Raw genomic sequence first — 25,621 nt, forward strand, 5'->3', positions numbered from 1 at the left:
CGGTCTCTGTTCCTCATCGTATCCGTTCCACCAGCGGAAATAGCAGAGGGCTTAAGTTTTTTTTTTTTTTTTTTGAATCAATTGTAATCTCAAGACTCGTGTAAACTGCTTCACTGTATATAATCTTTGAACAGCTATTTGACCTCCTACGTGTTTCTGTCCTTCCAGTCTCCGGTCTCTGTTCCTCATCGTATCCGTTCCACCAGCAGGAGCACCAGAGAAGGAAAGACCCTGTCTGAGATTAACTGTGAGTCCGCAGCTACAAAATTCTCCCCCTTTTTTTTAAGTCGGTCATCTCATTCTTTGTACATCTCCTATTTCTGTCTTGCTCGTTGACTCTTCCCAGTTGGACAGGTGAAGTTTGATCCCATTTTGCGAAAGGAGACAGAACCTCATCATGAGCCGGTGAGTAATTAGGCGTGGCATTGTAATTGTATGTGTGCAGGTGAGATTATGTTGGTGTGGTTGTAACTCCACCACCCAGGAACAGAAAGCACTCGACTAATTATTCATGTAGTCAGTGTGTCTTGAACCAGACCTGTTCACCCACATGTTTATTTTGATCCATAAAACGTTAGAATAAAAAGTCGAGTTTATGGAGCAGTTTTAAAGTGGTTTTACATCCCTGTCAGAACAAACCCTCACTGCAGATGTTTTACTCATTTGGTTAAAAATGGATAGATTTGGTGTTTAGAAAAAGAAAATCAAATATAATAAAGCTAACCTTAAAAAGGGCAGTGTTTTGATCACAGGGATCTTTTCCAGGAATCTGGGTCTTTTTTTTTTCTCTGCTTCCTCCTATTTGACTCCAGACCTAAACAGATTTCAGGGGGAGAGATTTAAGCCCCTAAAACCTGCTCATGTTGTTGGTTTGGGGTTTGTTTTCCTTATAGAACAGGGCTATTCAATTGGCGGCCCATGGGCCAGATGACTTAAATTCAGCTCACCAATAAGTTCTTTAAAAATAACATTTATTATATTATTTTAGTTAACTGAGCCACCTGAGCAGTTTGGATGAATAGTCCTGTTATAGAAAATAAATTTGAAAACTGACAGTTCGGTGGTTCGAACTGGCTTTGCATTGTGATTTTTATGAAAACAAACATTTTTACGTCTTTTGAGGGTTTATTTTTAAAGCTGCAAAAATATGTGGTTTTGAGTAGACCATAAAATGATAAGTTCAAACACATTAATGACATGTTCACCCTTCCCACTGCCTTCCACCTATTCAACTTTTTGATGCACTTTCTTCACTATTCTCTCTACTCTGGTTGGCTGAGAAAATCCACTTAAGTCAAAGAATACTTTGTGCTGTTTTAGCTATAAATTTAATCCACATTATCAGTCACTAGCTGCGTTTCCATTGACCATGAAAATGCGCAAATTAGAATTTTGAAAATAAATTTGCTCAATGGAAACACCTCAATTTAGAAAAAAATTACGTTTTTCAACAAAATGTTTTTGCACTAGGATGAGGTGGTTTTTCGGCCGTTTCGAAATTGATGTATTTCGCAAAACTGCAATGGAAACACATTTTTCGCATCACGGGAGTCACATGATCAATAACTGGCTGTTTCTAGTGGTGAAAAAGATGAAGAAGAAGATAACAGGAAGTAAAAGTAGTAGTGAAATCACCAAAGTAGTAAAAGAAAGTGCTAAACTCACCGACTACATTTTCCCAAAAATGCAGCATACGTAGCCGCTCCCAAGTATAAGGGGCTTGTCGCTTGAAAACCTTGATGGGACGCCGACGTCGCCTCTGACGGCTGACGATGAGCTCTAGTGTAGTGGTAGCAATATGCTATGTGTTTACATCCATTGCCGCCATGTTTGTAATGATTATCGTGAAAACAAAGAGTATTCACGCATGACTTTAATAGCATTTCTTACTTAATGGAAACACTGCAATTGCGAAACTGTGTTTTTTCGACATTAACAGAATATCGACAAAGTTTTGTGCACATTTTCAATGGAAACGCAGCTACTGTTGGGTAAAATACTTTGCTTCAGATTTCCCTCACTAATCAAAGGTAACTAAACGTGTAATTAGGGTTGGGCAATATTGGCAAAAAAATTAATCACGATTAATTGTGGTATTTAGCGCATAACGATTAATTTGACGATTAATCCCCTGGAATCCCTGGAGACCCTAATGACCAATTTAGTGGGAAAGATTTGCTCTTTGTAAAAAATTGTTCCAAATTGTGTGAAAATTACAGATTTCAGGCTATACATCATATTTTAAATTGTGTTGATAGATATATAAATTACAGAACTTTATTTTTAATGTTCATCTTATTTGAAGCGGGGAGGAGAACCAAGCGAAGTCTGTCTGGTGGCATTAATCGTATTAATTGTCTAGTGCCAAAAAGTAATCGATTAATGTTTTTCTGACGATTAATTGCACACGATACGATTATGCCCAACCCTACGTGTAATTTGGTTTTGTTTTAGCTTTCATCTCTGAGATTTATTCACTCAATGGAATTATTTATATAATTTAAAAATTAAAAAGCCCCTACCACTTTTGTATTTCAACACATTATTAATAATGCAATTTTCTTTAGGCAACATTACCAGATTATATCATTTTTGTTACTTTTTTTAAAAAGCATACCGTTATTATGATCCTCATAATATTGGACAAAAAGCTGAGCTTAATTGAGAAATGTGCTGCTGGTGTAAGATAGTTGCCTTTATCTGTATTTTACAACATGCTTCTGATACTTGTGTGGATTTTATTGATACCTCTTCTCCTTGGTTTTTCTTATTTTTACCTACCATCTTCACACATTCATTCCTGTCTCACCTTCTTGTCTTGACTTGATCTGTTTAGCCTGTTTTTGGTTTTAATACATTTTTCATCTATCATCCTCTTTCTTGGCCTTAAATATCTGTTCCTCCCCATTTCCTACGTTAGTCCAGGTTAATGTATTAACTGAGGTCTCTCTCGCTCTGTCTTGCTGACCAGTGTGATTCTGAGCCCTATCTGGACTGTGTTGAGGAACTCTACTATACCGCGAGATCTAATCTGGTAGTACTCCCTCTGTATCTGCCTCATCCGTCTATCCATATATTAGTCGCTTTCTCTTTGTTTTGTTTCTCCATCTCTTCTTGCTCTTTCTTGCGCTCCTTTAAAAAAGCCATTAAAAGATTTAGACCTTTTTGTTTTTCGAGCTGTTGTCTTGCTCAGTCTGACATAATTTTTGTAAATTCTCACAGCGTTGGTTCATGTTTTCTGATCTGTCTGTCCACCTTTTTTTCCCCCAACTTTTGCCTCACTAATTGCTGTTGTAGTTGTCCTTGTGAAAACATTGTTTTTTATGTTATCCAATGCGATGCACACTTTAACAAATGTGCAGAGGAAGGTTGGAGGTCAGATATAATGACTGGGCTGCAACCATACAGGTCAAAAATAGCACATGCATTCGATGTTTGAATGTTTGCTGTATTGTGTTGTTTGACATGTCTAATATTTTTGTTTACAGAATGATTTTTCCCTTCTGTTGCAATCGAAAAATAAAAATCATTTCTAACTTCTTATATGCTGTGCTTGACCATAGGCATTGAACCTTTGTGTTTCAGTGTTGCCTTTGAGAACACAAATCTTCTGTTGCATGCTTCTTGCCTTGTTTCTGTCTTGTAAAATGTTCCTGTGACACAACCATGAGGTTTTACATAATGAATCTCAAACCCAGTGTTTTTTCATATACCGTAAGTCAGAATGAAGCTAAATGTATAACCTCATCAGGATGGTTTAAAACAAACATGAAACTAAATTACAGATGATTCACAGCACCTACTTTGCTCACTGCAGTCATCAGCAAATTTGGCTAACCAGAGCTAAATAAAGCATTCCTGTTCATCAAAATGAGCAGTCTTCTTATGCCTTCAAAGCATGGAAAAACTGCTCATCACAGGAGTACTTTACAGTAATATAGAGCTGTAATACAGTAAAAAAAAAAAAAGTAATTTACATAGCAATATATAAAATCTTAACCTGCTTGTCCACATTTGACAAGTATCCTTTCAGATATAATGGAAGCTTTTTTAATCTGGTGTATTATTTCTTGTAAAAGGATTTGCATATTGTTAATGAAATAACTGATTGTTCTGAATTTAGCTGATTAATACAAAAAAAGGCTAAAATGTTTAATGATAGTTTGCTTTGTACCAGCAAATGTTTGCAAAAAATATATATACGAGAATGACTGCGCATATTTATATGTTGCCACCTTGGAATTATACTTTTTTTTGTTAATATATAAAAGAACGTTGAGTGAGGTGTTTATCTTTAAAATTGTACGGTCTTCTTCACTTTATAGTGTAGAAGATGGCAATGGCTCTTCGTACTGAGTTTTATTGGACATTATAGGTTTTTATAGGTTTAAAACGCTCTGTGAGAAACAACTGAACCTTCCAAATCTTTGGATGTTCTGAACCCCCTTCTGTGATGGCATGTCTGAAAAGCCTGAAAATCAGTGAACTAACATTTTCATCGGGCATAACATAAAAAATAACTTCTTATTTACTTACTTACCAGTTGAGTAAGATAAAATAAGAACTATTCTTTTAATAGGAAGCAAATATTATAAAAATGCAATGAAAAGCATTCAACAATTTTGCATGACTATAAATTATTGCTACTGTTTATATTTAGAAGATGTATGACTTCCTGAGTTCTTATCTTAATTTGCTGTTTTAAGATGTTCATACTGTGCATTAAACTTGGTGAAAGTAAAGTGTTTGCAATTTGGAAAGAGTTTCTTCAAAACTCTGAGCACAGTTATAAAACTTTATGATTCCAAGGTGGTAATTTGGTTCTTGCTGTAACTTCCAACAGGCTGCTGCAGCGAGAGTCTAAGAGATAATTTGGCTGTTAAGGAATTTGTAATTGGTATCATAAGTATTTTTTATGTCAGTCGGTAAACACAGTAAATGTGTAAACGAGCCTGATATAATATACAGTAAGAAAATACTAAAACAGTATTTGTCCTTTAGGATTTGCAGTTGGAGTATGGCCACAATTCATCAAATCTGCTGGGAGAAAACAAGTAAGTCTCACATTTTTTATTTCTTTTTTTGTTTATAGCTGTGCTTCTTTAATCCGCCATGGGCTGTCTTGTTTTTCTTGTTGGTTGAACAAGTCCAAAGAGTTTAACTAAAACTTAAAAATCAAAATGTTGTTTGAGTGCAGCTTTCTTGAAAACCATTTTAGAGCAGGATAGCAGAGCGGTTTTTATTATCTGAGTTTGTTCATCCACAGCAAATAGGTTTGAATTTGTATTCTTATTTGTTTTTTCCTTATTCATTGGATCACATTCTACATTTCATACCTTCCCATGTCTTCCATAAACAGGAGCCTTCTTAAATCTGTCGAGGAGGAGCTTCAGCAGAGGTAAGTCGAATCCTTCTTCTCATCTCCATCGGCCGACGTCCTGATCTGTTCTGTTTTAACTAGACTTACTCATCAGCCAATCATTTAACAGCAGCACTAATTGTGCCAATCACACACCACTAATGCTGCTGTAATGACTGCAGGTTGTCACGGCTTGCATCGTTTTAGGTTCTGCTGGTTTTGTTTGTTTTCTTTTTCTGCTGTGGCTTGCTCAACGCTTTGATGGAATCGGGAGAATGCTATAGTGCTTAGGAGCTTTTTACAAAGAGCATGGCTCACACACAAACACACACACATACATATTCCCTGTGCATTCACATACATGCACTGACAAGTGCGTGTAAAGATACAGCAAGTTTTTTACAATTATGCTGGCAAAACTAGAAAAATATGAATTTGCCCTGAAGATGATTATTATTTATGTGCTTTGTGATTTATGGCTTTTTTTTCTGTGACAGATGGCTACATTTTCAGTTGTTGCATTTTTTGTTTCTCTTTTTACCAGCTAAAGATTCAAAGAATGGCTCTGTCTGTGTTTTAGATTTTTATTTGTTCATTTGTTTTAAAGTTGTAATCTTCCTAGTTTGTATCTTATTTGTAAGGTACAGTTCTTGTTTATATTGTGCAGAATTGTCTTTAAGATGAATACAGTAATAATCTTAAAAAAGTCATTTTAGACTGAGGAAGTTTCAGTGCTGGTTCAGACTTAGTGTCTAGTTTTGAAACAGTTGTCAAAGTTAGTTTTTTGTGTTTTATCTTAAATGATGGATGATACAAACTGCACAAGACCCCAGTTTTGTCACCCCTCAGATTACATAACACTGTAGTGCTGTTTAGGTCCATGTTGGAAAAATCTCTACCACTCTTTTGTCAATATGAAAGAGTAATGGCAAGGAGAACAAAGGCCTTCTTTTATTGGCATACGATGCATTGTGTGTCCAAAAACTACTTAAGACTTTGGAATCTCTCAGTAAATGCTAATCTACTGGAATGTAGTCCCTCACGCGGGTCCTGGAACTGGAAGAACTCCAGGTCTGTGTTGCCTGCGGTTGTGTGTGTGTGTATGTGTGGTCCCTGAACTGGATATAAAAGGCCTTTAGTTCTTTTAAAATGAAACTTTGATTTAAAAACAAACTGTCCTTTGTCAGTCAAAATGTTAGTGTTCATATAATGAATATGTTGTTTACACCAAGTGTGGAATTTCTGTCATATTTAAATAGTTTTGCTTTGGTTTAATAAAGGTTTAAATTCAACTGGCAGCCCAGGGGCCAATTGGTGAGCTCAGTCCGGCCCGTCTTTGAGAGTTTAATGGAGTAGCTCTGGTTTAGAATCTAGGTGCAGCCTTTAAAAAACGGACAAAAATTAATTTTCTACTGTCATTATTACCTGTATAATATTCTCAGTACAATTTATATATTAAAACTGAGTATTGTGTGGCGTCTGATCTTCAATTGTTCAGTTGTTTTATAAGCGCATGAACAAAAAACATTCCGTACAAGACTACCAGAGTTGGACTGCACCTTCTGAAAATCACAAGATTTAAAAATAATTCTTCTAGTTGGTAAAATTTTGACCTAAACTGTGTGCAGCATCTGCGTTAAAGAGGACATATCATGCAAAATCCTTTTTTTTTTTTTTTTTTAGTTGTTACATTTTGTTTTGTATTTTGAGTCTCTGGGAGTGAAGAAGTTTAGTCTCTCCTTGTGCTGTGTAGATATCTTTTAGATTCTGTTTCGGTCATATTTTTCAACCTGTTCAATTTTCTCTATTTTATTATGTTTTCTAAACTATTACGTCAGAGTTTTTGTGATGGAACTTCTAAATAAGGTCTGGACTTACCAAATACAGTTTGGTGTTCTTCATTCTCCTCTGGCTCTGGGTCAGACTCTGGTTCCACCATGTAAGGCTGGATGGACAAGTCTTCTCTTTAGGGGTGCACCAAAAAATTGTTTTACATTAGAATCGTGATTCTCATTTACAAAGATTCAGAATTGATTTAAAATGTCCCAAAATCGGTTTTTATAAATAATAAAAATAAAGCAAATCATTTAAGCCTTTAAGGCCATCAGCCTCCATTTTGTAACTACATGGGACGTCCTGACGTCATCATGGAGCTGCTTCTGGAACATATGAATGTGCAGAAAGCACCAAAACAAAGAGGAAACGACAGAACTAGAGGAAAGAGAGATTAAATTGGCCCCATCTTTATTGAATGCAAAGATTTGGTCTCATTTTGTTTTTTACTGAACGAGGCTGAGTTTGACATGAGCGAGGTTTGCAAAATGAAGATGAAGCATTTGAGGAACGTGACAAATGGGCTCACATTATCAGTTTTGAATGAAAAATCAATTTTGAATCGTGGCCCCAAAAATCAGAATCTAATCGAATCGTGAGAGAGTAAAAGATTCTCACCCCTACTTCCCTTATTTACAACTTTTAATTAATTTGCAATTTAAAAAATTCTGTCCTTCCTAAACAGTCATAAACCCCTCAAACTAGAAAGGACGAGTCTGGAAGCTGGAGGGAGGCAGGGTTTGAAGCACCTTGTTTGGATTTAAAGAGACAGCCCCAAAATGAGTTAATCAGAAACGCACTTCAGAAAAGGGGTGAAAGAGGAGCTTGTGGAGTTACAATAAGGAGGAATTCAAACTAAAACACTGCAGTTCTACTTTATAAAGACCTAAACTGAATGATTTAAATGTGAAAAAAGGATATAAAAGCATGATATGTCTTATTTAAAAGAACAGCGTGTGCACTGCTGTATTGTGTTTCCAGCAGTAGTGACCAGAGCCAGTTTTAATAAATAGCCACATCTGCTAAAGATTTAGTAAATATGGGATTCAGTGCTGATTAAATTGTCGTGCTACTTTTATAAACCAAATATTTTTAAGGGTATTTTTTTAAAACTGGAATAAAAACCAGCTTAAGTTTTCGTTTCAAAAGAAAATATGGTTCTCTTTTGGGCCACAAAGGCCAATATTTATGAGTGTACAGAGTATAAATTGTAACAGGACTAGAATCTGCCCTGGGTTTAGATGTCGGGTAGTTTGTGAACCGAGCTTTACTCAGCTCTCCCTCCCCCTCCTCCTTCTGCCTCCATCCTCTTCCTCTCGTCACCTCCCATCATCTTTGCTCGTTCCTCTCTACCCCCACCTTTTTCCCCCCTCTTCCCACTGCTAAAACCTCGACTCCACTTTTCCTTTCTGTCCAACTCTCCTGCTGTCTTTCCCCTCCTCTCCCAGGGGCCATGTGGCACACTTAGGGGATGATGAGGATGAGGATGATGATGATGGTGCAGATGATGATGAAACACACACTCAGTAAGTTCCCTCTCAGTCTCAGAAGCTGGAAGCCTCTCCTTCCATGTCTCCACATCTATATTTTATTTTACTCGTGTGGCCCTCTCTCGTTTTCTACGGGGAAAAGATGAGGAGGAAACATGGAGGAAGGCTTTCTGTATTTACCTCAAGTTTCATCTGCGCAGCACACCAACCATCACGCCACATATGCCACCTGCGTTTGTGTGTGTTTTCCATGCTGTAACTGCTGCCTAATGTGAAGCTTTAAAGCTACTAACATCCTCCAAAAATGCTTTTTGGATTTGCCGTGTCCTGGATGACTGAGAATCTGTTTACGTCTCGTCTTTGTGCCTATCAGTTGTCATAGATGGCGATCTAAAGAAAAGGTTGCATCGTCCACTTGCTTTAGATCATAGAAAGGCCACAAATTACAGCCGTAACATTACATTTTAATAAAATGTAAGCTACTGTTTTATTTCTTGCATGTAGTAGCTTTAAGGTTTCACTCTGAATGACCAGATTAGTTTCATTGCTTCTATATCTGTTGCTTCTCGCATCGTCATCTTTTCTATTACTTTGGTCTCTTTCTGTTACCATCTGTGTTCTTCCTTGCTGTGTGTGTTGTCCTCTCCTGCCTTTTATTGGTAAATATAAATAAATAAAAATTACAATTACAATTTTAGGTTTGGCATCCCGCCACTTCTTATTGTGTAACACCCAGATTTCTGTATCAGGCCAAAATGTTTCTTGACAACACTTTCTTTTTGTCACAGTCAGTAAGGGAAGCTGTGCTTTTATGTTGTTGGATCCAATAGATATGAGCTTGTTGTTACAAAGCATGCAGTGTTTTGATTAATAAATAGGAAAATCAAGCCGTTTCCAGCTATTAACATGCTTAAAACAAGCTAATGTTGCAAGGACTAACATTTTGTTTGGGAGAACATAACAATTCAGTTAAATTAACGCACAAACACAACAGCTTTTTAGGTTTCTGCTAAATCTTAAACCAGTAGCAAACTTCCTTCTAAAAGTGGTGAAATACAAATATGTTTTCCATCGTGACTGCTTAACTGATATGGATTAGATCAGTATGGTGTTCTACAAACCTAACTTTATTTTTCCTATTTATCGTAATCACTTTTTGCACCTGTAGGTGTTTTGTTACCACGCACACACCGGGACCTTTATTCACTGTAATTGTATAAACTGTATTAGTACTAGATTGATGTTACTGATAAGGTTTATAATTTACATTTTATTGTCTTCTCACCACTCACATTTAAAACGTTTACCTGCTGTAAATGGAAACTGGGTCAGTTTTGGATTAGGGGAATTCACATGTTAAGTTTTGGTGCAGTGTAAGCTCATTTCTAGGAAATTAGTTTGAAAGTAACTGGACTTCCTGTTGAACTGAGAAAGTGTCAGTAAAAAGTAAAACGTCCTTAAGAATTAAAGAAATGAGTTGTCTTTGAATTAATTAGTTAGGATTACCATATCCAGGAGTCCAGAAGCTACACATGTATACGGTACATGTGTAGCTTTAATTTGTGTTTGTTACCTGCCATTCAACTGCATCAATGTGACATAAGTTGTTTTCACACATGTACTAAAGATCTGAACTCTCACAGAGGGATGGTACAGGAGATTACGTGTCTGCGTAGCATTTGATCTGGTTTATTGCACTCTGTTTCTAATAAGTGTGCTGAGTGATAGAGGAGCCTCATTTACCTTTCTTGACTTGCTGAAAGGAAACTTTCCTCACTGCACCTTCCTGCACCACTTCTAATAATTATGTGGGGAAAAAAAACACAAAACCTCTATCTCTAGCAGAAAATTTAACAGTATCGACTGAAAAGTTCAGGACAAAACTGTCAGTAGCTCTAAACATCTCTACAGATCACGTGTGAAAACGATTTTTTTTTCCCTTTGGTGTCTTTGTATTTGTTTGGATCTTTGGTCACTCCAACCCATTGCTCATTCTGATTTCCATCCTTCTATTTCATCTGATTCACGTAGCTCAGTTAATCAGAAATTTAATCTGTCACAGAATACGTTATTATGAATACAGCACTGGTCAGCAGTCAAACATGAGTTTTGGCTCGGTGATTAAAAAAAATTTAAACTCTTATTTCAAATTACAGATCAAAGAAAACTCATTCTGGATAAGAAAAATAAAATATTGGCTGTTAGTACTTTTAATGTTTGTTCTTATATGTAGCACAAACTTCTATTTACTGTACTATCAGTAAGTTAAATGGATTAACATCCTCAGAGCCTTTACATTTTATAGTATCTTGTTTAAAAATGTAATGTCTCCACCTCATAATGTAGTTATTTTTTCAAGTCATCCCTAAAGTCTCTGTATGAAATATTGTCAGGTTTTGGTTTTACCTGCTCTTTAATGGTTTGGTTTCACTGTTTGTCTCTCTTGGGTGCATGTAAATTATTACAAATTATGTTGAAATACTTAAGTGTATATTTCCCCAGAATAAAATGGCAAACAAAGTGTCTAATATTATGAAGGTGTCCTTTTGGAGCAATGCTGGAAATCCCTTTAATGGCTGATAAAACCAAAGCCCCAGTTATAACATGTTAAAGTGTTTGTTTTTAATCAGATATTTGTGTCTCAAGTATTGAAACTTCTCACTCTTTAGTAAATCCAGCACTATAAAGAGGCCAAAGGACCCACCTCCACTCCCGCCTAAGGTAGGAACAACTCACTTTTTTGTTTTTGCAGTAACTTTTTTAAACTTTTGAGTATTTTTCTCAAAAAAAATGAATAAATAAATTTGTCTGGTCTGAATTGTCCTCCAGCCGAAGTCCATCTCTTCGTCCAAACAGCAACCACCACCTAAACAAGAAGACGCTCAGTCCCACCACGAGGACGACAGCGGGGGAGGCACCATCAAACGCTGCCCGGTCCCGGGGACGCCAAGTCCCGCCAAGCCCGCCACCAACGTCCCCCCAAGGCCTCCGCCCCCGAAGCTGCCGCCCCACCGCCGCAGCAGCCTAGGTAACGACAGCCCGAAGCACAAAGATGCGGAAAACTCCGCTCCAGAGGATGATGATGGGAGCTTTAGACATTTCTGGGAGTGGCTCCACACGCCTCACACAGAGAAGGAGCTGGAGGAGGCGTGGGAGGTGCTGAAGGAGGTGAAAGAGGAGCAGGAACAGGATGAGAGTAAGAGCAGCTGATTGGTAGCTGGGTAGTGTCCGCAGACCCTGTCGTCCCCTTCAGCTGTGTGGTCCCCCATTAAGTCAGTCTTTCTAGACTAATTGATTTATTTGTTCCATGAATCCATTAACAACAACGCTTTTTAAATTTTTTTCTTTTTTCTTTTTGTTCCCTCTGTTTATCAGCTCTCGTTCAGTATGTTCATCTCTTCTAAATTATAAATGTTTACATTTTTAATCCAATCAATACGAAACTGCTAACACCTTTCCCCTATTTTATAGGAGGCAGAAGGAATATGAGAAAACATTCTGGTCCTTCCAGAACTCAAATACAACCATAGTGCTTAAAAATTTACATTTCATGCAGTGAAAATTAATGATACAGCGGGTAAAATTGAACACGTCACCATTTTTTTCAGTAAATATATTACTAGAGGTGCTAATGACATGAAATTTTCACCAGATGTTGGTAACAACCCAAGTGATCCATACATACAAAGAAATCAAACCATAAATRTCCAGAAATGAAGTTATTTGTAATAATGTGGAATGGCACAGGGAAAAAGTATTGAACACACTTACTGAAATTTATCTAATACTTTGTACAAAAGCCTTTGTTGTCAATGACAGCTTCAAGACTCCTCCTGTATGGAGAAACTAGTGGCATGCATTGCTCAGGTGTGATTTTGGCCCATTCTTCCACAAACAGTCTTCAAATCTTGAAGGTTTCGTGGACCTTTTGGACCTCTGTATGTAGTAAAAATATTGATAAGGTTCTTGATCCTCCAAGAAAATTGATATATATATATAGTGTAAATATAGGCTTGTTGCGAAAAGCAATAAATCAATTAATCGCAGGATAAATTAAAATGAGTTTGATAATTTTTATGTACCTGCTTATTTGTTTTCTTCGTGTTGCCCTCTTTTCTACTTGTTAGCGTAGGGAGAAGTGAACTCTCATGTCAGGTATTTGCCGGGTTCATGATCTTGTAACGTCTGTAGCATGAGAGCCTCGTGAACAGCCATTTAGCTACAGGAGTGCCATTGAGTGCCCGCACCGCAGCAAGCTTCCTTTACGTTATTATCGTTTATCGTGATCATTTCTGAAGCAATTTATAGTCTAGCAAAATATATTACCATGACAGGCCTAAGTATTATTTTACAACCATACATAATGTGTATTCAAAGATCGAAATGATCGTCAACAGCATCGGAAACACTGGAATAGACTGGAGCAGCTTGTGTGTGTGTGGCATAAAAGGACGTTGAACCAGGATCCTCTGTTGCCAGAATAAAGTGACTCTTCCTTGTATGTTACTTGTTTTAGCCTCTAAATGTGTATCAAATATTTGAAGCTATTTTTAAATTTGTGAGAGAAAAAATACGATATTTCATGTTTTTCCTCATTAGGGATTTCTTGCTTTTTTGCTTCTTTTATGAATTGGCTCTATCAGATCGGTCAAGGTCAGTGAGTAATGCTGCCTAAAGAAATAGTTTCTTGTCTCAGACACTTTGGCAGCTGAGCAGCAGTGTGGGTTTCTATTTTACTACAGACCGGATGCAGGAACTCAAGTTTGTTTGTTTGTTTGTTTTTTTCTAAATTCACTTGTCAGTGCTGGTTAGGATAAATACCTGATAATTCCAGCCACTTGTTGATTGCTTTCCCCGATGGTCTTGAAACAGGTAAATTAATGAAAATTTGTAGTATAAATTAATGTTGGGATTTTTCGTTTAAAATGTCAGCAGGCATCATGTTGCATCATGTTTTTGCTCTACCAGTTATTGTTAAAAAGAAAACCAGCTGCAGAGAGGAGATTAGTGTAATAAATGGACATTAACTCATATTCTGGAGGATATACATATTGAAATAATTTTAAATACCTCCCAAACATTCAGACATAATGAACATAAAAATAGAAAAGGATTATTTTTAGAGGTGTGTTTTGGTCTGAGCAGCTCATACTTTCAACTTAACAATCTCTTTTCATAGGAAAACAAACAAACGATGCGAATTTCAGTCCAAATTTCGACATTTCCTCACATGATTTACTCATCTGCATAGAGCTGCCAACACTTGAGCCACGCCCGCTCAGGAGATCAGAAGTCTTGGTGTTTTCATGCCATCGATGCAGCTTGTAATGTGTCGTCTTGTTTGTGTAGAGGTTGTTTTGTTGACCGGTGTCTAGCAGACTCGCACCCTCCATTGCTCATGACCGTATTTGATCCTCTGTATTCTTCCTGCTATCCTGCTTCCTCCCTGCTCCCAAGACTTTGTGTTTGCTCTGTAACTCTGTCTTTTATCTGTAAAAGGCTCAAATGTTCTAATTATAACCAACACTGATTTTTAATACACATTTGCGCTTTGTCCTTTACCCTCCCACTCAGTCTCAGTAAAACGTGGTCTTGTTGTTGTTGTAGGTAATGGGCTCAACTCTCCCCACAATGGTGAGGGGGAAAGTCCAGGAGAGAGACAGTCCACCATGCCCCCTAGTGTCCCCACGCGGAAAGAGAAGAAGGACGTTCCGGTAAGGAAGTGGCAGTGAATCGTCACAGATCTGAGACCAAACCAGAGATTTTGATCCGACTTTAGATGTTTTCATTGAGAAATCTCACTTCTTACTTCATCTAGAAGACCTGCCAGAAAATAAACATCACCTAAAATGAATGGATGATTGCTTACTGGCTTGTTTGTGTTATATTAATGACTTTATAATCTCCGTTTTAGAAACCTATCAGTAATGGTCTCCCACCAACACCCAAAGTCCATGTAAGTATCAGCCTCCTGTCCTGAAATGTGGGGGGGGGGGAAATGCAGTTAATACAGTTCTGAGTTTTGTGGGAAAAACTATTTTTTAGTGTTTATTTCAAACCATCAGTTTCTTATAACTTGAGTAAATGAAATGAATTAGAATCTGAAAGGATTTGCTACTTGAAAACAGGGCAACATACAAAAAACTGCAAGAACAAGTTTTTTTGAATAGAGCTGTATGAAACAGTGTGTTAAACCCCAGAGTAAGTTAATCCTCTGTACTATTCCTTGATTTGTCCTGTGTACAGATGGGTGCGTGTTTCTCCAAGGTTTTCAATGGCTGTCCACTGAAGATCCACTGTGCCACTTCATGGATCAACCCTGACACCAGAGGTAACCCAACAGAGGAACAAGCAGAACTCCAGCCTGTCTTTTTAAAGGGGACAAATCGTGCAAATTCTTCTCGTTTTAGTCATTAGGAGTTCAGAAAGTTGGATGCAGTCTCTACCAGTGCTTCATAGATATTTTTATATTCTGTTTGGATCATAAGTTTCAACCCGTTTAGTGTTTTCTGTTATGTTTTCTGAACTATTACATCAAGTTATTTGCGACAGAATAAGGTGTGAACTTACCAAAGACTATTATGTCCACTTCGTTCTCCTCCTGCTCTGGATCAGTCTCTGGCTCCAACATGTACGGCTGGATGAACAAGTCTTCCATTGTTCCCTATTAAGCTTGAATGAACGGGCCTAGAAGCTGGAGGGGGGCAGGATGAAGCACCTCGTTTGGGTTTAAAGAGACAGTGTCAAAACGAGTTGATCTGAGATGCACCTCAGAAAAGGGGAGCGAGGGGCTGGTACAGTTAAAAATAATGAGGAATCCAGACCAAAGCATTGCAGTTCCACTATATATATATATATATATATATAACTGAATGATTAAATGTGAAAAAGGATTTTAAAACATGCTGTCTCATTTAAATGAAGTTACATGGCTGTTGAATATCAGCTGCTGTGTTCTCCTAAGTAAATGTGAAATACCTGTTTGTTTCAGATCAGTATTTAATATTTGGAGCTGAAGAAGGAATCTATACATTAAACCTTAATGAGCTTCATGAAACAACAATGGAACAGGTGAGGTTCAAGAGCATCTCGTTAGACATAACTGTTTACTTTTGCTTGTTGTTTCAGTTCTGCATTGTTATTTATGTGGGGGCTGATGGCACTTTGCTTTAAAAAAATACTAATACATTTTTAAAAAAGTACATGAAAACTGTGGCTACTTTGACCACATGCATTATTGTTGCTGAAAATTTATAGTCTGTGTCTGCCTGCAGCTTTTCCCTCGGAGGTGTACATGGCTTTACGTCATGAACAACTGTCTTCTTTCTATATCTGGTGAGTTAAAACACTCGTGTGTTCAAACGAAACTAATGATTGTTCTGCAGTTTTTAACTTGGAATTTAACTGGACAGTTTTAAGTTTTATTCTCAACAGTGTGTGACATCTGTTTTTTTTTCCTCTTGGTAAATTAAACAGGAAAAGCCTCTCAGCTATACTCCCACAGTTTGAGCGGTCTTTTTGAACAGGCCAGACAGTTACAGAAGTTACCAGTAGCCATTCCCACACACAAGCTGCCTGATAAGATCATTCCAAGGTAACAAATTTACTTTGTTTTTGGTTGTTTGATAAGTTAACCTATAAAAGTTCACATAGATTTGCTATTCTTGTCGTATGTCACTCACTACATTTCTTTATACATCGCATTGTGTTTTTTATGTCTGGGTTTAGGAAGTTTTCTGTGTCCAATAAGATTCCAGACACTAAAGGGTGCCAAAAGTGCTGCGTTGGTGAGTTTTGTTTTGTTTTTGCACCAGTTATTTCATGTCTTAGTTAAACTAATAACTGATTTCAAATTTATAATATAGTTTTCAACATTTTCCATTAAATATTTCAGCTTTTTTCAGGATATATAGAGTAAAATAAAAGCCTAAAAGAACCACTAATAAGTTTTTACCACAGTCACTAAAACTGTGTTGTTTCCTGGCAGTCCGTAACCCGTACACAGGCCATAAATACCTGTGTGGAGCCTTCCAGTCTAGTGTCATGCTGTTGGAGTGGGTGGAGTCCATGCAAAAGTTTATGCTCATTAAGGTCAGTTCTGTTCTCCTTACAAGTCCTCATTTTTGTGCATCTGCTGCATTTTGGCTCCATCTAATTTCGTGCTTTAAAACAGGTGACAGTATTGAAGTAAACTTGTTAAAAAATATGATGGTTAAATAAAAAAATCTTATTCTCTGCAGCATCGAGGTAGAGGACCACACCAAAAAAATGTGGAAGTCTCCTCTAATGTTTCTTCTCGTTTTCCCTACAGTCCATCGATTTCCCATTGCCATGTCCGTTGGAGGTCTTTGAGATGTTGGTGGTCCCGGAGCACACCTACCCTCTAATCTGCGTAGCAGTCAGCAAAGGAACCGAGCTCAACCAAGTGGTCCGATTCTGCACCGTCAACCCCAACGCTACCTCCTCCTGGTTCACAGAGTCAGGTTAGAGCAGAGCTTCAAAGGAACACTTTGATGTTGCAGATTTCTCTGGGTTCATTAAGAAGGCCTAATTACAACTTACTGCCCCGCCTCCACAGACACACCACAGACGTGTGTGATCCACGTCACTCAGCTGGAAAGAGACACCATCTTAGTCTGCCTCGACAGTGAGACGCTCATGTTTACTCCCTTCAGACGTCTTAGTTGTGCTCCTTATATTTCTGCACCTCTCAGCTTCTGCCTCTTGTTGATTATCTTTGTTTTGCAGGATGTATAAAGATAGTGAACCTCCAGGGACGACTGAAATCCAGCAGGAAGTTATCGGCCGAGCTCACCTTCAACTTTCAGATTGAATCTATAGGTAAGAAAGCTCAAACCGAAAAAAATAGTTTAGCTTTTATGTTTACATCTGAAACCAAGAGAGTCAAAATTACACCTTATAATGAAGCAACTTTTGTATATTTTCTTGGTAAAAGCTCATTTGTTGAACATAAAGACGCAGTAATCAGCAGTGTCCTTTTTTTGTTTGCTTGTTTGTTTTACAGTTTGTCTCCAGGACAGTGTGCTGGCCTTCTGGAGGCACGGCATGCAGGGGCGGAGTTTTAAAACCAATGAGGTAAGATCACTCGTGGGTGAGTGGGTATAAAGCATTCAGAAATAAAGGAATAAACTAAAGAAGCAGCTTAAAAACAGGAAATCAAGACAACCAAAGATGAATATGATCAAAGAGGCCAATTTAAAACAGGTGCACTTTTCAGGGAAAATCATTTTTATTGGTGGCAAAAAACTGATCCCCATGGTGATCAGACAGACAGTGAGGAACAGGAAGATGATTGGAAGATGAAGACCTAAAACCCAGTTTACACTAACGTTTCAGTTCTCCCGGAATCATTCGTATTTTAAAAATTGATGCCTAGTTTTGATACCCAGTCCGCCAACTGGAAGAAGAAGCCACCCAACACCAGTGAAGAAAAACACCCAGGTGAGCTGCTGAACACCACTTAGAGTTGGAGTTTGAACTCAAACTGTCCAATTAAGTGAAATAACCTGCCAGTGCAGTAAGACCATCGCACTTAGGCCAAACCAAAACAAGATGAAAAATACTCTGGCTGGATATAAGTGTACGATTTGGTTAGATGGACAAGTTTTGCAGAGAAAATTCATAACATCTATTCATCTAAAACAAACTCTGGTTAGCTACCTCATTTAAACCATGTAATTTTTTTGACCCTGCCTCTAAAAAGAATCAAAATTGGGAATTACTGGGAACCGAGATCGTTCAAATTCAAACTAACCCTACTCTTAACCTGAGGGGAGAGGAGGACTATTGATTTATTAATGGTAGCAAATAAATAAATTGTCGATCTTAGCTCAAGTGTTTTTAATGCCATTGAGGAGCAGCTCAGTTTTATCACTGTTGGATCAACAGTTGTTCTTTATTGTTACAACTGTCTCTCTTCTTCCTCAGATCACTCAAGAAATCTCTGACAACACGCGCAACTTCAGACTACTGGGATCAGACAGGTGAGAAGCATCCCGACTCATGAGCTGTTTTCACCCATGAATGTCATGTATGTGTAGCGAAACACCTAGGGCTGCAACTAACGATTATTTTAAGAATCGATTAATCTGTCGATTATTTTTTCGATTAATCGATTAATTGGCCAAATCATTAATTACATGAATATGAGTAGATATAAATTAATTTCATTCCTGTATAAATTAAGAATGCAAGTTATTGATTAATGAATTAAGCTGAAGTTGATTTATCTTATACACTAACAATTAATTGATAAGCAGCCATTTTCTTAAAAACTGGAGTTTTCTCTTGAATCAAGAGGGTCTTTCCATAAAATGAAGGATTTTTTTATAATCTCCTGAATTAAAAAACAGAAGCACATCATAACTATTTTAACAACTTATTTTTCCAGTTGTATTAAATACGGACTGAAAAAAATGTGTATTTCTCATGAAACGTAACAGAAACTTAATAGGTTGCTGAATGAGGAAAATAGATTAAAAGAATAAAATATGATTTTTAGATGTAAAACTATTATTAATTTATTATAATAAGAATTTATTTACATTTAACATTTATAATTTTTCTCTAATTCTTTGCTTTTTGCTTCATTCTTGTTGGTTCTGTCTGACTAAAACGTTCTAATCTGACCCATTAAGCGGTTCTGAAGCAGCCCCCCTCCTCCCCCTTTCCCCTACTGAGGCAGACCTGGCTGCTGCTCTATCGGGTCTTTATTTATTTTATTCCTTTGTCCTGAACCTTTTTGCTGCTCAACAAATAACTTTGGGCCTAGGGTTGGGTACCGAAACTCGGTTCCAGTATGGCACCGGGGCGAATATCCACGGTAGTACACAGACTGAAACACATCTCTAACTTCGGTTCTTTATTTCGGTGCCTCAAAGAAAGCTGTTAATTTGCGCCCTCTGGTGTTCACTGTTAATAGTGACAGCCGCGGCGCACAATCTCCACGGACTCTTCCTGTACGTGGCTCGACTCGGTGTCGGCCCAATGCATCTCCAAGTGCGCTCCACAGCCGCGCTGTCTCAGAACTTCCTCTCCGGTGGTTCGGGTAGAAGCGAGCACAGCATGCTTATGATTTTAACGTCAACAGAATTTTGCCCGTGGATTAACTGACAGCAAATTTCCTCCTGGAGAGAGCTGCTTTTGTTTAGGAACACGAGCGCGTGGCGCGATACGAGTCGACAACATGGTGAAATAAAACTGCCGTTTTGAAAAAGGCAGAACTTGTAAACACTTCCTGGAGAGAAGTGAAGGAGACGAAGCTGAGCAGATCACAGGAAGTTTCCAACAAACTGACCGCCCACGGTTACACAAGCACTTAGCTAAACAGCACCGTGATAATAAATGAATGAATGAATGAATGAATGAATGAATGAAGTTCGAACGGTTAGACCACAAAGGCTTTTTAAAATTTAATTTTATTATTATTATTTTTAAAACAAAAGCTGAAGTCACTGCAGACAGTCTGCACATTATCACACCCACAGAGTGAGGGACACACTGCGTGGAGACACACGAACACTGAGCAGTACCGACCCGACCCAAAGTGAATCGAGTAGATCCTAGTTCATGGAGTGGGGCTAACAGGTGCCACTGCAGCTAACAGTTATATATTATATATTATAGTCAAAATGATGAAAGAAAAACAGTCCGAAGTGTGGTGTCACTTTACAAAATAAGAAGCAGAAACTTCCACCTACAACAAATGCTTTAAGAATATTTGGTGCAAAGACAAATTATTAATCATTTTAAGTTGATAAGTTGGTCAATTTCAAGTTTGACTTTGCCTCAGAAATAGTCATTGCTTCATAAACCTCTGTGAGAGTGCGTATGTTTTTTTTTTTTTTTTAAAGTACCGATTTAAATACCGTTTAGGAACTGGTACAGTTTTGGAGGTATAAATTTAGCACCAGTATCGAAATAAACCCTTTCAATAACCAACCCTATTTGGGCCTCATTCAGAAAAACCTAGAGGGTTTTTATACTTTTGACCCGAGAGGACGACGAAACAAATGCTGGATTTAGGTGCCCCCCACCCCCCACCCCCCCGCACGCGTTTCCTCCTTGCGACGTGGCTCGCATCAAATCAGACCGTCTTATAAAAAAAATTAAACGTGGTATATACTTTTTATCATATCTTTGGATCTACTTGGCCTAACAACACAAATTAAAAACTGGTTTAAAGTTCGACGTCTCTACTTTTCACTCGAGAGTCAGAGAGGGCGGATCTTTACAGGTAGTTTTTTTTTCCTTAATAAACTTTATGTAGGTCAGCCAGCATTGACAACGCTCTGCGGGTGACGTAAACGGCTCCGCGACACGGCGAGGGACTCATAAATTGCGCAACACAACGAATCGATAATGAAATTCGTTGCCAATGCTTTTGATAGTCGATTTTATCGATTCGTTGTTGCAGCCCTACATTTGACCCTGACGCTTCCTGCTGCTCACACACACATTTCACAGCGGGAGGTGGGCTCTCACAGCTGGAAATAATAGAAGTGTGCAAAAGTTTGAAAATGTCTGTTTTCATCACAACTTGTTGAAAAGAACTGTTAGTGTTTGTGTGTCACGTTTAGATGAATGTCTTCATAACGACACAGAGGTCAGCAAACAGGAGAAGGGTCAGATTTGTCACATTCACACAGTCACATCGTCTCACTTGTTAATTTTATGAAGATTTTATGTTGGGTATAACGTATGGGACCAGTCCCGTAGATGTCGATTTCCCAACATGCCACGAGAACATTTTCGAGCAAATGTGAAAGCAGCCGCTAACATGAGCCCCAGCCAGGCCCAACACAGTCTGTTAACATGCTCTCTGATGTGTCATCACTAAAGACGGGCCGATCGTAGACATCCAGAGGCTGGAGACAGGAGCCTCTCTCTGCTCAGGTACAGCTACTGTTCCCAGGCCGCAGGCAGCCTGAAAACCTCGCCTCTTTCTGTTGGGATTCTTCAAAACTGCTTCTAAATTTACTGGATTGTGTTGGTGTCTGTCGTCTCATTGAAATGAAGACTCGAACTCTAGTTTTCTTCGGTGTGAACAGAGTTTTCTCTGTACTGCCTTTTATTTGTTTACAAAGAACGGGTTTAACAAGCTTTAATCAGAACCTTTGTGGCTTCCTGGTTGGAGATGGATACTTCTTGAATAAATGTTGGGTCTTTATTTTTCTTGATTCTTTATTTAATTTTATGGTATTTAACCAATACTTTTTTTTTAAACTTGGGTGGGTTGCTGTTTTTTTTTTTAAGTAAACTGAATATTTATGTGTTTTTCTTTTTGCCTGTGCGTGTTCGCAGGGTGGTGGTGCTGGAGAGCCGGCCGATAGACAACCCTACGGCCCACAGCAACCTCTACATCCTGGCGGGACACGAGAACAGCTACTGAACCCCCCACACACGTGCACGTTACCACCGAAACACCCCATGGCCATTGCGGACGAGGAAGTACCGAGCTGGTGGGCGCGTTTCCTCCCAGCCCTGCGCATTTCCCTCGGCCCGGCTTTCACCTCCTCCACCGAACCTGACGGCTTCCTCGCTGGGAAACGAGTGTTCGGATCCGGATTTGGATCCACGATTTGCATCTCTTTTAAACCCCACCTGGGTGTGAGCCGGTAAGGTGTGTCCTGGCAGGACTGTGGAGATTTAGATCGGTTTGTGACAAAGCCTAGGTCTAAGTTGAAACAGTAGGTTGTGAAGATTTCAGTGTCTTCTCCGAGACACAGATTCTCCCCGAAAACCATCCTCTGCTGATCGAACTTGGGGTTAAAAACAACAACAACATCCAGCACGCCGATCCAGTCAACACTATACTAATTCTACACTTAGTACTACTGCTACTTGTGCTGAAGCCTCACAGAAGGGCCTCTCGTCTCCTGTCTTTTTTTCCTTTAACCTTCCCTTTATTTATTGTGGCATGATGTAACTTTAATAACCGGGATGGCTGTTAAGATTTGTTGTTGTTTATTTCTCTAAAAAGAACAAAAAAAGAAAAAAAAGGACTAACAATTGTTGCCACTTTCTTTACCGTCAAGTTCTAGTACCCATCACTACACCACACAAGTGCTTAATCGACCTCTATTTAATTTTTGTAAATAGAACTGTTTTTTTTGTTTTTAAATAGAGACAAACACTAAGAGGCTGGTTGTGTAGATACGTGTGGGAATATTTACTCTGTAAAGCCGTGGAGACAAATAGAGAACAAGCGGGCGTGGACGAGTCCTCTCAGAACGATCCCGGTCAGCTTCATCCTGCATGGACCGCCATCTTTCACATCCGGCTCGTTTTGCAGCACAGCAACCGTCAACAGACCGGTGGAGTTCTTTCTTTTTTTTAATCCTCCTCTTCTGTTTATTTTGTGTCCTTTTAAAATCAAAACTGTGTCCTTTAGTGCTTTTCTTTTATTTGTATTGAACCACTGGTGTTTAAAAGTTTGCACAGAGAGAAATGTATTTCATAAACAAATGTGATGTCATTGTAATGTATGAGCTTGAGTGTGTGTGCGGAGTCTGACTGTAGGTGTGTGTGTGTGTGTGTTTGTGTGTGTGAGCATGTAGACGTGGAGTGCACACATGCAAGTGTACAGATCTGGTCTTTACCTGGCTGAGGCTACTTTAAAGGACCAACAACGGATACGGAAAGCAAGAACGCTAGCTAGATTTACACAGAAATAATCAAGATTATTAGTTTGCCTATAGCTGTATATCCAAACGGTAATTTTAAGTAAACAAAATAGAGACGAGAAGTTTTGTTTCATCAAACGAAAAGCTGTTTTATGATTATTTTTGCTAAGAAAGAATAAAAAATATGCTATAAATTGCTTTAAAGTACTGCAATAGCAGACTTCTGTTCGACTCGTTACACAATGTTTTTTTTACTTATTTTTCGCACATCTTATTTTCTTGTTGACCGTTTTTTATCTAGTTTAGAAGCTGACTTAGAAGAAAAGAGACACCCCCCACAAAACAAAAAAATGTCTAACTGTAGCTTTTGTGATGCATTATTTCTGTGTAAGTCCCAGTGCTCGATATGACTTGTTTAGGTAGCAACTGGAGAAGTTTGCAACTTCAGCCTGCTTTGCTGCGACTGTTTTTTTAAAGACTGAAACCTGTTAATAGAGCTCAAACTATCTGCATGTACAGTATATCAACACCAGGAGGGTCTGTGCGGCGTTACACTACCCGTCTTCACAAGCTGCGGCTCTACAAGTTGCTTCTGAGGACTTTAATGTTCGTTTAGCTTAGACACCCTCAACACTGAAAAACAAATCCTCCAGACTGGAAATGTTTGTTTGTTTTTAACTGTCTCAGTTTCTAAACGTGTATGCTGTCATCTCGTTCGTACACGTTTAAACCGAAGAACAGGACGCGGATCAGATGAATATTTACACATTTCCTGCTGGTCGACAAGCTTCTAGGAACTTTAGCGCCACCTGTTGATGTGTTGGTCAGCTTCATTTTTAATTGCAGCATCATTCCCTCATAGCTGATAAAATCAGTGGTTACAGCTTTCAGAACGAGGGTTTTAAACTGACATTACCTGTACTGGAGCTGTCAGTGTTAAAAATACACAATTAACACCCTGGAAGCATTTTTTTTCTTTTTTATGTTAATGTTGGGGGATAAAAACTGAATTGAGCAAGTCTGCCCCCACAACGTCCTCTGCACAGTTTCTAGTTTTTTTTATTTCTTAAAAGGACTCTGTTCTCTCCCACCACTGAGTTTAAGAAAACAGTCTAGTCAGATGCACAGTTAGAGCACCAAATGCCCCATTTATTCTCCTTCAACCCTCTTTTATTAACATTAATTTAGCTTTTTGACCTGAAAATACAAAAGAGAGATGACCCCACCCATAAAAACATAATTTTATACAGTTTATTTTAAGTTAAAATGTTTTCAAATGTTCATAATTTTTATGTTTAAAAAAAACAGCTTTGATTTTTCTTTTTTTTTTTTAATTCTAAAACATTTTATGGTCATATTTAGATGGTCTACCTCGAGGTTTATCTCAGATATGAGGGGAAATGTTCCCTAAAAACACATTCAGTTAAAATGCAGTATGTTCTCTAAACTAGATGTTTCTGTTCTTTTCAGTTAGAAAGTTACTCAAATAGATCATGACACTACAAAACTCTGTGAGATATTTCCTCCTGAACTGATTTCTATATTCTCTGTAAATCAAAAAATATTCTCGCAGTTCGTTTCATTTCGTGGGTCATTTTTGTTTCTCGGATGAAGAAAATCTATTTAAGTTGTCACAGATTTCACGTTCTTTTTTAAATTTTTTAAAAAATAATTTAATTCCGTTTATTTCCAAAATTCTGTCATCTTATCCTTTTAAAAGCAGGAAGCAGGTACCGACATGTCACAGCTTTTTCAAATCACATTTCTCCGTGAAATCACCGTAACTTGGGTCAAATATTGCATAGAATAAGTCACTTTTTGGATGTTTCAGATATGTTTCCTGTATGAATGATCATCTTATTCACATAAAGAACATTGTTTTGGGATTTCTTGTTGGAAGTGTCACCTGTTTTGTCCTTTCTGCAGATCAGTGTTAATTTAATTGTTTATTTTTCCCAGAAGCTGTTTGAGCCAAGTCTCCTCCTGATCTTGAGCAAAACGCAGCAGAGGTTGTCTGTTCTGTCACCATTACATCCACTCTTTTTTTATTATTGTTCTGTTTTCATGATGCAATTCTAAAATGTAAATAGTGTAAAATAAAATGGGTTTGTTTTACATACTGTATAATTGCCTATATTTTGTTTCAGAAGTGTAACAGATTTATGAGATGACAGGTTAACACATTAAAAGGATGAAACTGAAGCGCTTGGTGTTTATTTAAATTCCTGTGTGTGTTTGTGTGTACGTATGTGTGAACGTATATATATATATATATATATATATAACTGAATGAT

General features: G+C 38.0%; 1 protein-coding gene across 8 annotated transcripts in view; it reads left to right on the forward strand.

The window, feature by feature from the left end:
- The window catches only part of LOC106523971 (mitogen-activated protein kinase kinase kinase kinase 3), a 49,601-nt gene extending 24,072 nt beyond the window's left edge, over window positions 1–25,529 (forward strand). For 2 of the 8 annotated variants that reach the window (XM_014017564.1, XM_014017566.1), the window contains 22 exons: window positions 169–247; window positions 347–405; window positions 2,972–3,034; window positions 5,002–5,054; window positions 5,360–5,398; window positions 8,641–8,718; window positions 11,352–11,403; window positions 11,512–11,878; window positions 14,290–14,396; window positions 14,597–14,638; window positions 14,929–15,013; window positions 15,674–15,753; window positions 15,957–16,017; window positions 16,159–16,276; window positions 16,411–16,469; window positions 16,670–16,773; window positions 16,994–17,165; window positions 17,261–17,329; window positions 17,431–17,523; window positions 17,708–17,778; window positions 18,631–18,686; window positions 22,006–25,529. In XM_014017564.1, the coding sequence (XP_013873018.1) occupies window positions 169–247; window positions 347–405; window positions 2,972–3,034; window positions 5,002–5,054; window positions 5,360–5,398; window positions 8,641–8,718; window positions 11,352–11,403; window positions 11,512–11,878; window positions 14,290–14,396; window positions 14,597–14,638; window positions 14,929–15,013; window positions 15,674–15,753; window positions 15,957–16,017; window positions 16,159–16,276; window positions 16,411–16,469; window positions 16,670–16,773; window positions 16,994–17,165; window positions 17,261–17,329; window positions 17,431–17,523; window positions 17,708–17,778; window positions 18,631–18,686; window positions 22,006–22,093 (1,995 nt within the window). In that variant the 3' untranslated portion in view covers window positions 22,094–25,529. The remainder of the gene's footprint in view (window positions 1–168; window positions 248–346; window positions 406–2,971; window positions 3,035–5,001; window positions 5,055–5,359; window positions 5,399–8,640; window positions 8,719–11,351; window positions 11,404–11,511; window positions 11,879–14,289; window positions 14,397–14,596; window positions 14,639–14,928; window positions 15,014–15,673; window positions 15,754–15,956; window positions 16,018–16,158; window positions 16,277–16,410; window positions 16,470–16,669; window positions 16,774–16,993; window positions 17,166–17,260; window positions 17,330–17,430; window positions 17,524–17,707; window positions 17,779–18,630; window positions 18,687–22,005) is intronic. The other 6 variants (XM_014017569.1, XM_014017572.1, XM_014017565.1 and 3 more) reach the window with 4 other exon arrangements.
- The last annotated feature ends 92 nt before the right edge of the window (window positions 25,530–25,621 follow it).

This window comes from Austrofundulus limnaeus, unplaced genomic scaffold (assembly GCF_001266775.1).
Source record: "Austrofundulus limnaeus strain Quisiro unplaced genomic scaffold, Austrofundulus_limnaeus-1.0 Scaffold172, whole genome shotgun sequence".
Classification (NCBI taxonomy): domain Eukaryota; kingdom Metazoa; phylum Chordata; class Actinopteri; order Cyprinodontiformes; family Rivulidae; genus Austrofundulus; species Austrofundulus limnaeus.